At 37.6% G+C, this 12,128-nt stretch overlaps 1 protein-coding gene across 1 annotated transcript in view; it reads left to right on the top strand.

Annotated features, from left to right (window-relative positions):
- Window positions 1-1,037: 1,037 nt before the first annotated feature.
- LOC122068660 (myosin-17-like) overlaps window positions 1,038-12,128 on the top strand; it is a 19,560-nt gene continuing 8,469 nt past the window's right edge. The window contains exons 1-20 of the mRNA XM_042632536.1: window positions 1,038-1,345; window positions 4,946-5,074; window positions 5,269-5,412; window positions 5,584-5,729; window positions 5,820-5,976; window positions 6,314-6,372; window positions 7,727-7,886; window positions 8,022-8,171; window positions 8,256-8,392; window positions 8,536-8,682; window positions 8,768-8,869; window positions 8,962-9,019; window positions 9,109-9,210; window positions 9,445-9,482; window positions 9,642-9,768; window positions 9,848-10,018; window positions 11,125-11,256; window positions 11,342-11,451; window positions 11,574-11,634; window positions 11,787-11,964. Of these exons, the coding sequence (XP_042488470.1) occupies window positions 1,343-1,345; window positions 4,946-5,074; window positions 5,269-5,412; window positions 5,584-5,729; window positions 5,820-5,976; window positions 6,314-6,372; window positions 7,727-7,886; window positions 8,022-8,171; window positions 8,256-8,392; window positions 8,536-8,682; window positions 8,768-8,869; window positions 8,962-9,019; window positions 9,109-9,210; window positions 9,445-9,482; window positions 9,642-9,768; window positions 9,848-10,018; window positions 11,125-11,256; window positions 11,342-11,451; window positions 11,574-11,634; window positions 11,787-11,964 (2,311 nt within the window). The 5' untranslated portion in view covers window positions 1,038-1,342. The remainder of the gene's footprint in view (window positions 1,346-4,945; window positions 5,075-5,268; window positions 5,413-5,583; window positions 5,730-5,819; window positions 5,977-6,313; window positions 6,373-7,726; window positions 7,887-8,021; window positions 8,172-8,255; window positions 8,393-8,535; window positions 8,683-8,767; window positions 8,870-8,961; window positions 9,020-9,108; window positions 9,211-9,444; window positions 9,483-9,641; window positions 9,769-9,847; window positions 10,019-11,124; window positions 11,257-11,341; window positions 11,452-11,573; window positions 11,635-11,786; window positions 11,965-12,128) is intronic.

Genomic DNA, 12,128 nt, shown 5'->3' with positions numbered 1-12,128 from the left:
AACTTGTTAACACTTTATTCCATAAACAACTGCAATTCTCTACTTAATTACAATCATGCCCTAATTATTGAATCCAAATTTCCTTTTAAATATTAAATCAAATAGGACTTTCATAATGCCTTAATAATTATCTGGTAGAGGATCCTAAAAAGGTAGCGTGGCCTGAGCTAGCAAGAGAGTCAATAGGAGAACATGTAAAAGCATCAATTTAGGCTTATTTACCCATAATTATATACATTTGTGTAGAGTCCTAAATAAAGATAATGTGTGGCATATACAGGGGTGTCATATACCAACTTAAACCAATTGGATCGATCAAAATTGATCGAACAAAATAATTTTGATAAATACCCACCGGATAACAATTCGCCTTTGGTTCGATCCATGAATTCGAATTGAATCAGAAATCGGTCGATGAAATTCTGAATTAAGAAATCGAAAAAATGAAAACATGTTTTTATTACTATTTTCTAAATACATATACATATATATATATATATATATATATCATTGAATTCATAATGAATTGAAATCAACTTAACGGTTTGAATTCAATTTTACCTAACTAGATTGAAACTAGATCGAACTAACCAATTACAACAGACCAATCTTAAAGAATATTTTTGACCGTTGAATTGACACCCTTAGTTTAGATGAAACTCTTTACCAAAAATCTTCACCCCAAAAAAAAAAAAAGTTAAAATGAAACTAATGAAACAGAGGAAGGGTAGTTTGGTAAAGTAGGTGAGAGGCAAGAAACGTAATTTGAATTTTTATTTGATTTGTCCAAAAGATGGTGGTTTCGTAATTAATTTCAAATAAACGGCCAAATAGTTACTTTAAACAAAAATTGCTTAATTAGTGAATAATTACTCTAATGTCTTCTTTAGAGTTGAGGACAGCCTCTTGAGCAGCGGGTGTGGAGACCACGACTGTCCCACCAGCTTTCCCAGCTGACCAGAGAAGCTTAGTTAGAGAGAGAGAGAGAGAGAGAGAGAGAGAGACCTTAGAGGCTTTTAGACTCTAACAAGAGAGAGAGAGAGAGGTAGTTGCTTCGGACATTAACTTCAAAAAACTCATTTGGGAAGAAAGAGAGAGAGAGAGAGAGAAAGAGAGAAAGAAAGAGAAACAGAGAGGTCTGAGATAGGAGGGGGAATATTCGCAACCTTCACCTCTGTTGTTGAAGAATTAATTCCGATCTTCTGAAGAAATCTACAGAGATAATCAACAGTACTTATTCTCTTCTCTCCGATCTGAGTTACTGAGTCTCAGTCTTCCACGTCTGTCACCGGTAATCCTTTCGGATGAGATAGGGAAAGGAGATCGGTCTTCAAAATCATAAATGGTACTTCACAATAATTCATTTGTTTTTTATTCCTTTTTTTCCCCCTTCTAATGTTGTCTTAGTTTTTTTTTTTTCTTCCTTTTGGTTTGCTAGAAATTCTGTTTTGTATTCTGTTTCTGAATTTTCTGTGTAATATTAATTTAAGAAACCGTGGTTAAATTTGTATTCTGTTGCCTCTTCCTGGTACTGGCTTCTCTGTTTTTTCTGTTTTTTATTCTGATGTAACAAAATGGGACAATTTGTTATGTGAACAAAGAGATTTTATTTAATCAATTTATGGGAAGTCTCCTGTTTCATATTCGATATTGTTAAGTTGCAGTTTCGGATGTGGGATGCTTTAAGGTTTGGGAATTGCGTAATTCGGTATCACTGTTGTTACTACTGGGATGAGACAGATGTGTGGAAGACAAATGTTGAAGTGCAGTCACTGTTTCCTCTTACTATCCTCAGGACCTGGGTACTGGGTACTGGGTAGTTACTTGTTACAAGCAATTTCCATCTAAAGGGATGATGTAAGGCAACAGCAGAGCAGTCTCAAGAAGACCTCTTACATTGGTTGCTCTGGATGATGGATTTTGTGGTTTCACATTGTGAAGGAAAATATGATGTTGCTTGAAGGATTTGATATTTTGATCTGTGACATGCTTTGCTTGAAAAGCTGCATCGTTATCATGTTTCTGATGGCAAAGCTTCATCTGTGGGAAAATAGATTTTTTTTTTGGGCCTGAGGGGAGTTGCAGAATAAAAATAAAAACTACCTTGATGGATGTTGCTACGGGAGCCATCATGTATGTCGTGAATATGAAGACCACAGAGCTAGCCTTTACTTCGACAGTCATTCAAATATAATGCCTATTTCTTTGGGTCCAAATACTTTGGTTGGCTTTCTTGGAAGAGTGAATTGGTCGCATGAGTCTGTGGATGAAATAAGCAGTTCGTCAAAATGCTTGATAGTAGCCTTCTTAAGAAGGATCAACAAAATAGACAAGTACACAAATGACTGCTTCTTGTACACCAGGACATCTGTTTAGTGTGTTCAAATAAGTCTTTCCTGGTCAGAATCTTCATTATGATTTACATCAGTCATCAGACATGAATTTGACACATAAGAGTTTTGCTTGAAGTTATCTTTCTATTTTGGAACTTGCTGGTCATTGAACTTCAAACATTTATGAATGTATTTTTTGGTTCATTGCACGTGAATGCTATATCTTCAAAGAAAATGATGAATATGATGAAGTTTTCTGGTGGGATGTGGGTTCATTCCCCATTTAGTAACATATATAGACCAGAAAAGAACTCTTGGGGTACACATGTAGCAGAACCAACAACATTTAGTTACATACTGATCAGCAAAGAACTCTTGGGGTACACATGTAGTAGAAGCAACCACATTTAGTTACATATACTGACCAGCAAAGAACTCTTGGGGTACACAGGTTGTAGAACCAACCACATCTGCACAACAAATGGCAGTAGCCTAGGATCTTTTGATGTGGCAGTAACAGTGGAAAGTGGTGATTGTAGCAGCTGCAGCAGGAACGACAGCAGTGGTTTCTGCTATGGTGGTAGCAGTGGCTGGCCTTAGGACTGGTTGTTGCTGCTAGTGTCAGTAATGATTGCAGAGATTTTGGTAGTATCGGTGATGCTGTTGGTGAGAATGGTGGATACATCAGAGGTTGTTTTCTATTTCTGAAGGCCGTGTTGGTCAGGGGTGGAAATAGATTATTTTGAAGATCACTCAATCTGCAACCTACCCGACCATTAACTGGTTGCAGGTGTCTACTGTAAACCACCAGGAGGGGAGTGGGTGTGCTCTGGGTTCCTAGTGAGGAAATTTCCAACCTGAATCTATTCACTATCAACGATGGTATTATTTAAGCATTTTTTTGGGGGGAGGTGGTTGGATTGGCAAGTCTGTGCAAAAGTTTCCGCCCCTGGTTGAAGCTGAACCCCCCTCCCCCCCCACCTCTCATGACCATGTGTGCAATGTATGAAAAAGACCTGATCTCCTTGCCTCTGAGATCTCCCAAAATTTTGATTTAATTAATTAACATTATCATAGATTAGGATTTGTTTAAGCATGATATTGTTTGATATGGTTTTTGCCAATCTTCTTTCTGACAACCATCATATATAAACCCCTAAAATGCTACATAACAGATGTATTTTTAAGTTTATCACTTCACCCGCACTTATTAGTGCTTGGTAGAGACTGCAAGAATATGGGATCCATGGACTTCTTGAGGGTAGTTGGGCGGCTTCCCTGAATCCAAAACTTAATGTGCTTTCCTCATTTGAAAATTGATGATTGACTTTCTTTGCCATAGTGTGTTTGCATTGGGTTCTAGATCTTCCATGTTCGATAACAGAAATTTTGATTTTAAAAAGGCTTATACAGTGGACCGCTAGTCCTGGGTAGCAATTGGCTCATGAGAAAAAACAAGAAAGTCCACATAGCTACAACCAAAATGACCCAGTGAATAGACTGCCCACCATACAAAGTCTCTCAGGTGAAAAATCTCCAGTGACTCAAGTTAAAAACACTACTGAAATTGGTCAACCTTGGCCTCCATGGAATTGCCGTATTCCATCTGCAGGAGATTATCATGGCCTCTCTCAAAAATTGAGTTCCTGAGAACCACCTGTAAGCCTGTGCTAGGGATCGTAGAGTAGTCAGTCTGCTTTCATAATAAGCCTCCAAGACCCATTGCAACCGAAAACCCCAATACCTTAAGTACAGGTGCAAGTTCTTCCTGGTGAAATAACCCTACCTAATCAGCCAGGAATAGGTGAACAGCATAGCTCCTGACCTCTCTTGAAAAGACTCCCAAGATTGCACTGCTTTTTCCTTCTCCATTTCTCCTTTCCTGTGACTGCCTTTCCATTGGAAATAACTTCCTTGCATGGTGATACTAATGAACAATGTAAGTCATGTCGTTGTGTTTCTGTTTTCCTTCTGTTTTATTGCTTCATGATTGTGATGGAAGGAGAAGCCTTTAAAGAGATTAGGGTCCTCAAGTGCCATCACCTTGGTTGATGGCTGCTGCTTAAGATTTTAACAATAAATTTGTGTACTGAGAGTGTAGGTGTTATAAAACATTAACTTATAACAACTAGGAGAAATACTATGCGACTTATTTGTTTTATTTACTTTTTCATGTTTTTCCTCTTTTTTCTTTTCTTTTCTTTCCCTTTTTTTTTTTTCACCCCGGTATGGTGATTGATAAGGAATACATATTATGGCTCTCATAATCTTTGTAATCTTTTGAAAGCTCATCTTTTCATACCACTTTCTTGCTTATAGACTTTGTTGCCTTAATTGAGTTGTTCCTTTTCCTGATTTGGAAAAATGTATAAGATCATCTTTTCTTACCACTTTTTTACTTATAGACTTTGTTGTCCTAATTGAGTTGTTCCTTTTCCTGATTTTGCAAAATGTATAAGATTGAATTCAACGAATGTTATGGCAGCAGTATAACGTTGGCTGTGCAATTTGAATAGCTATGGAGAAATTCCTGTTGGAGCCAATCACTAGCTAGAATACCATTTTTTATATGTGGTTGGTGTGCTTTTCTTATGATGTTTATTACTTTACAGGCAGCACCAGTTAATATCGTTGTAGGTTCTCATGTATGGGCTGAAGATCCAGTGTTGGCCTGGATTGATGGAGAAGTTTTTCGGATTGATGGTCAAAAAATTCATATTCAGACTACTAATGGGAAAAAGGTGTGGACTTAATCTATCTGTTCATGAATGTTCTTTTTGATAGTCTGTAATATGAGCTTTTCGGTTATTTTCAAAACCAAGTGTCCTAAAGTCCTTTCAAAGAGGAATTTGTTGCTTACAAATGTTATGAACCATAAAATTGAAAATTTCCGTAGTATGGCCATGTGGTTCTTATTAACTTGATACTTATGCAGGTTGTTGCTGATGTATCCAAAGTATTTCCCAAGGATACTGAAGCTCCACCCGGGGGAGTAGATGACATGACAAAACTTTCATATTTGCATGAACCTGGTGTTCTGCAAAACTTGGCCACCAGATATGAACTTAATGAAATTTATGTGAGTACTTCCCAGCCCCTCGGGAGAAAAAAAGAAAAATGTCTTGATATACAACAGAAGAATGAAAAAGATAAAATTGCAGTGTCTTATAACTCTAACCTTCAGCTTTACCTTTCCAGACATAATTTTCTGAGAATCTTATAGCACTAACCTTTGGCTTTGCCTTTCCAGACATACACAGGGAATATCCTTATTGCCATAAATCCATTTCAAAGATTACCTCATCTGTATGATACCCATATGATGGAACAATATAAAGGAGCAGCTTTTGGGGAGTTGAGTCCTCATGTTTTTGCAATTGCAGATGTTGCGTTCAGGTGATTTCCAGTGCTTCTCTTAGTCCACCCCACCCATTGGCGCATTCATTGTATAGTTCTATTAATATGTGGTCTTCCATAAAAAAATAGGGCTATGATCAATGAAGGGAAGAGCAACTCCATTTTAGTCAGTGGAGAAAGTGGTGCTGGTAAAACTGAGACCACAAAAATGCTCATGAGATATCTTGCTTACTTAGGAGGGAGATCTGGAACAGAAGGACGAACAGTTGAACAACAAGTTCTAGAAGTAAGATGAAGTTAGTCATTATTTTTATATTGTCTTTGTTATTTTAATTTTTTACTATTGTTATTATCATCATCATTATTAGAGGGAGGTTGTTCTGGATGCATTCAGAGAAGCTTCTAGGTGATCAGAAATCGATCCAAACCAATCCAGTGGGTTCTTGTTTTGCAAAAAGTTGCATTGGATTCCATCTATCCGATGGTTGGAATTGCCACATCAGCCCAAGCCTTTTACTGTTGTTACTGTTTTTGTTGTTGTTATTCAATATTCTTAATTACTAACTAAAGGATTGGCATTGAGGACTGAATTGTTGTTTCTTTGTCTGTTGGTAAACTTACAGTCAAATCCGGTCCTTGAAGCATTCGGCAATGCCAAAACTGTTCGGAACAACAACTCAAGGTGACTATTTGTTCGTGTGGCATAAACTTTCCTGGCTTACTAAGGGTGATAAGCTTCAGGCCTTTTGATAGTCAAATTTAAAAATGCCTTGAGGCCTTAGAGATTTGAACTTGCAAAGCCCACTTCTGAATCCAAGTCTTGAAGTTGTTATGTACAAGAGTGATTTCTTTCTTCTGCTCTTCATACTCTCTCTCTCTCTCTCTCATATATGTGTGTATCAGGCTGCCAGTCAGCTCCTCTGCTTTCTCTCAATAACAAAAGTTCAATGAAAACAATGAAGTTGTAAATTTATGCTTGAAGTGCCAGTCCTGAAAGAGGATCAGCCCTTAAATACCAAAGCCCAATTATGGGACTACATCAGCAAACAACTGCCTCGACAAAATGACCTCTATTGACTTGAACCCACTTCTCAATGGGCCATTTGCCACCTTATTGGCTGTTATCCGCCTCTGTTGGCATGATCCTATGAGGTCTTCAGCCTGGTACAAGAGCTTGGTAAATCTTCAATAGTGAGGTTAAAGAATAGAACTGTAAATCCCTGAGCCTATCTGTTACTTGCATAGTCTCTCTCTCAGGGGGAGATGAAGAACCTGGACCTTTAAGGGGGTTTGAATCTTAGAAGCCAGGAGGAAGCATGTGATGTGGTTCGGGAACTGGAGTTAAGTGACACTTCTCCTTTCTCTCATTACATTGTCTATTGATAGTCCTCTGCATAAATAAACTGTGGATTTTCCGTCTGTAATACAAATGGTTATCGGATTTGATAGTGTCATGTGTCAAATGGAAGCTTTGATTCAGTTGTCAGGTTGCCACAACTTTACTAATTCATATCAAGGCTGTGCTGGTTAACAGGTTGAGCTTAATGGGTTTCTATTAGATATCTGGTGACAGAGTTGACAGCCAAATTAACTGCATCTTTACCATTTGAAATGGGAATATCTGTTTGGTTTATTTTGCTTGTTCAGAAGAATGATGGCGCTTAAGATTGTCTGATAGATTTCTTTGGCTTTGTTAGTGTAGTAGTTAAGTGCTGTACTAGAGCTGATATTTCTTAGTAAGCTTGGATGTGGAAGGTGGTTTTGCAAGGTGTGAATCTAGGGCTTCCTGTTGCATGGCAGGAAGGCCTCAAGCTTACCAAGTCAAATAACTGTGAGAAATTGGGTAGCGGGAGTCTCAGGCACTGGGTTGCTCTTATAAAACTTCTCACTATTCTCCTGTTGGGATTAGATTTTAAGTTCTCTTCAGGATGTTGTCTACAGTAATTTCTTTCCCATTCTAGTTCTACTTTCTTTTTTTCTTGTTCAAGGAGCTTATTACACACTCTTTTTATGTTCAACATGACATTACGATGAAGTCGTTTTGGTAAATTTGTTGAGATCCAATTTGACAAGAGTGGAAGAATATCAGGGGCGGCTGTTAGAACATACCTTCTTGAAAGGTCTCGGGTTTGCCAAGTATCAGATCCTGAGAGAAACTACCATTGCTTTTACCTTCTTTGTGCAGCACCCCCTGAGGTATGTGGTCTCCATTTTGCTTTTTTGGTTGATATTTATTCAGGTTTGCTCTCTTGAACGAGTATGGTCCTGTACTGCTATGCATTTATTTAATTTTTCAATGAGATTTTGAAATATTCTTACTTGAATATGCAGGACATTGCAAAATATAAGTTGGGAAATCCTAAATCATTCCATTACCTAAACCAATCCAGTTGCTATGCGCTTGATGGAGTAAATGAATCTCATGAATATCTTGCAACCAGGAGGGCAATGGATATTGTTGGGATCAGTGAGGGAGAGCAGGTCATCTTTCTTGTCCAAGATACTGTCTTGTGCTTCTTATTTTGATAGTTCAATCACCTTTCTGATCATAAATATTATCTTCAGGAGGCAATTTTCAGGGTTGTAGCCGCAATTCTTCATCTTGGAAATATTGATTTTGCAAAGGGAAAGGAGATAGACTCCTCCGTAGTCAAGGATGAAAAGTCCAGATTTCATCTTAATATGACAGCTGAGCTTCTAATGTAATGCTATGTTTTTTGGAAGTTTTATCATAGTTATTTATTAGAATTATATTCTTTGCAAATTGATGTTATCTGATATCAACCTATGATCATTTACTAGAATCATTCTCTTACTTTCTTTGGCAACTGTTGCTGTCTGATAGGTGCAATGCTCAGAGTTTAGAAGATGCGTTGATTAAACGTGCTATGGTGACTCCAGAGGAAGTCATTACAAGAACTCTTGATCCTATTGCTGCAGTGGTCAGCAGGGATGGTTTAGCTAAAACAATATATTCCCGCCTGTTTGATTGGTAAGAGCTTATATTGTGCTCTGTGAGTGTGTTGAGATTTTCTTGTGGATCTTAGGTCATAACAAGTTTACCATATTGTCTACAGGCTTGTGGAAAAAATTAATATTTCAATTGGGCAGGATCCAAACTCAAAGTCAATAATTGGAGTTCTTGACATTTATGGTTTTGAAAGTTTTAAGTGCAATAGGTGAGGGAATACTGGGTTGAGCCATCTTTAAGACAGTTTTCAATGAGAAACTTAACCCATCTGATATGCTTATATATTTGTCTTTCAAACAGTTTTGAGCAGTTCTGCATCAATTATACAAATGAGAAGCTGCAACAACATTTCAACCAGGTTAGCTCCCTTTAGTTTTTTCTCATTTTTCTAGAGATCTTTTTTTGTTTGTTGATTTCTTTGACATAGTTTTGCTTGTATCTTGGCAGCATGTCTTTAAAATGGAACAAGAGGATTATACAAAAGAGGAAATCAATTGGAGCTACATAGAGTTTGTTGATAACCAAGATGTTCTGGATCTGATTGAGAAGGTTTAATTTCTTGCTTGATGCAGTGTTTTAATGTCACTTGTTCCAATGGTGAACATCTTAGCACACATTAAAGAGAATAATAAATGTACAAAACATACAAAAACATGCGCAGTTATATCTTAAGAGCAGTTTATTCATGTTTTGTCTTTCTATTTCGTAATTGAATTGCAAATCTACGTTCTTCTGATGCATCATTTTGTACAATGACAAATGACTAGTCCAATATGCATGCAGAAACCTGGAGGAATAATTGCACTTCTTGACGAGGCTTGGTATGTCTTTGATGTTTGATTCTGCTGATCTCAACTATGCTAATCTCTTAGCAGTGGTAGATGGATATACTGATTTTCTGTTCTCCTATGGTCCTACACGCTACACATGGGAATTTCCATTTGTGCTTTCACTAATGTCTGTCTTCTTGCTTCATGCAGCATGTTCCCTAAGTCTACACATGAAACATTTGCCCAGAAATTGTATACCACATTTAAAAGCAATAAGCGCTTCATCAAACCAAAGCTTTCTCGTACTGATTTTACAATATCTCACTATGCAGGAGACGTATGCACCCTGAATCTTTGTTCATATTTATTTTCTGCTGATATTATTACTATCTTTCTGAAATATTTACTTCATGTAGGTAACTTATCAAGCCGATCAGTTCCTGGACAAGAACAAAGATTATGTCGTGGCAGAACATCAAGACTTATTGACTGCCTCAAAGTGCCCGTTTGTGGCTGGGTTGTTTCCTCCACTTCCAGAGGAGTCATCAAAGTCTTCCAAATTCTCTTCCATTGGGGCACGCTTCAAGGTATCTATTTCCTCTTCCTTCATGGTTCCTTTACTTCAGATGAAACCACTTTAATAATACTGTGACATTAGAAGCTATGAGTTGAACTTTGTAAAAGTACCATACACTTCCTCCCCTGTGCTCTGTCAGACTGTCTGGTGCAGTACCAAACTGTTTCTCTCCCTGCTGCCCCTCTTGAAAATGCTATCAGTTTCTAATGCCCTTTACATTCTCAAAAGGGGCTTGCTCGGTGATTTCTTGAGGTGTGTTACAAGGCTGAAATGAATAATTGTTACATCAGAAATGCTAGTTGGACCTCCTCTATAGTGGCCAAGTTGATCCACAACAGCTTGTCATTTTATTTTATGGAATTAGTATGAATGCCAAATAGAGCTGATTGGAGGGCAAGGATCCATGTAGCCGACCCCATTTAGTTGGGATAATACTAAGTTGTTTTAGTTGTTTGACTTGTTTCCAACCATATTTTTTGTATTCCCTGTAAGGTATTCTTGTCTGTTAGATACGACGACTTCCTCACAGGATTTGATTAGCTACCTGCCAATATGATCTTGGTGCAGCCACTAAAATTTGCTTGAGTTGGCACATCAACACAGTTGGAATTGCTAATAGCAGTGTGCATTCCTTATTGTAATGGTTTATTTGGAAGCCAGTCTGACTTGGTCAAATCACAATTGCATGGGCCGTGAAGTACTGAAGTCCAGTATCAGCCTCGCTTCCAAATCACACGCGCATACTGGCCAGAATTATAGCATTTTGTTCTCCAGGACATGTCTGCATATTTTCCGGAAATGGCTCAACTTTTTGGTTTTCTAACTTTTGAGTAAACTATTGATCTGTAACTAGACTAAACCTAACAACAAGCTATATTGTTTCTTTTCTTGAGCTTTGTTTGTTGTGAATGGAATCTGAATGCACACATGTCATAAGATGATGCATGAATACTCAGTTTCTACGCTGCAGTTCTGGTGCTCTTCCTAGGCTACTTGACTTGGAGAATGCAAACATTATTTTGTATATATATGAGTGATTGGTGTTAAATGTTTGGTATACAACCAGTACACATTCTGCAAGGTATACTGACAAAAGCTGACATTCTAAACCTGCAGCTGCAACTTCAATCTTTGATGGAAACCTTGAGTTCAACAGAACCTCAGTACATCAGATGCGTGAAACCGAACAATGTCCTCAAACCTGCTATTTTTGAGAACTCAAATATAATCAATCAATTACGTTGTGGTGTAAGTGAAGACATTTTACTTTATTGGCGTTTTTATTATCTGTGGTTTCAGTAGATAACATCCGTCACTTCTTTCATCCTTTTAGGGTGTTCTTGAGGCAATTAGGATCAGCTGTGCTGGATATCCCACTAGACGAACATTTTATGAGTTTCTTAACCGTTTTGGTGTTCTTGCTCCTGAAGTTTTGGAGGGAAAGTAAGTCCTACAATTCCTTGTTTTTTAGCTTCTGTTTTATGCATTGAAGATGGGGGATGTAGATGCTTTCAGAAACTTTGTATCAAGAGACACTTCACACGGATTCTTTTCTCCCTTTATAGCCATGATGACAAAGTTGCATGCCAAATGATTCTGGATAAATTAGGATTGAAGGGTTATCAGGTAATTCTAGCATTTCATCTTATTCACACTGTACAATATTTAAGATGCTCCTCTGGATCTTTGAATGATTTTATCTGCTATAGTGTAATCCTATGCATGTCTGGTATAACATTGCAAATGATGTATTTAGCCACATGTCACTGACTTTTCAGATAGGCAAGACAAAGGTATTCTTGAGAGCTGGTCAGATGGCTGGGTTGGATGCACGAAGAACAGAGGTTCTTAGCAATGCAGCTAGAACCATTCAAAGACAAATTCGTACTCACATTGCTCGCAAAGAATTCGTCACATTACGCAAGGCTGCAATTCATTTGCAATCCTATTTGAGGGGTATCCTTTTCCAACTGTACTAGTTCTTTTTGGTCTCATCAGATGCATCATTCCTGAGAATGAGATGTCTTACAAATGATTTATTAGACTGTTTAGTGTTGAAGCTCTTCATCTTCTTAGTGTAAATCCAAATGAAAAATTTTGGATGAAAAAAAAAAAAAAAA

This window comes from Macadamia integrifolia, unplaced genomic scaffold (assembly GCF_013358625.1).
Source record: "Macadamia integrifolia cultivar HAES 741 unplaced genomic scaffold, SCU_Mint_v3 scaffold449, whole genome shotgun sequence".
In the NCBI taxonomy this organism is placed as follows: domain Eukaryota; kingdom Viridiplantae; phylum Streptophyta; class Magnoliopsida; order Proteales; family Proteaceae; genus Macadamia; species Macadamia integrifolia.
Note: the sequence above shows the minus strand (reverse complement) of the source record. Positions and strands in the feature narration are given on the sequence as shown.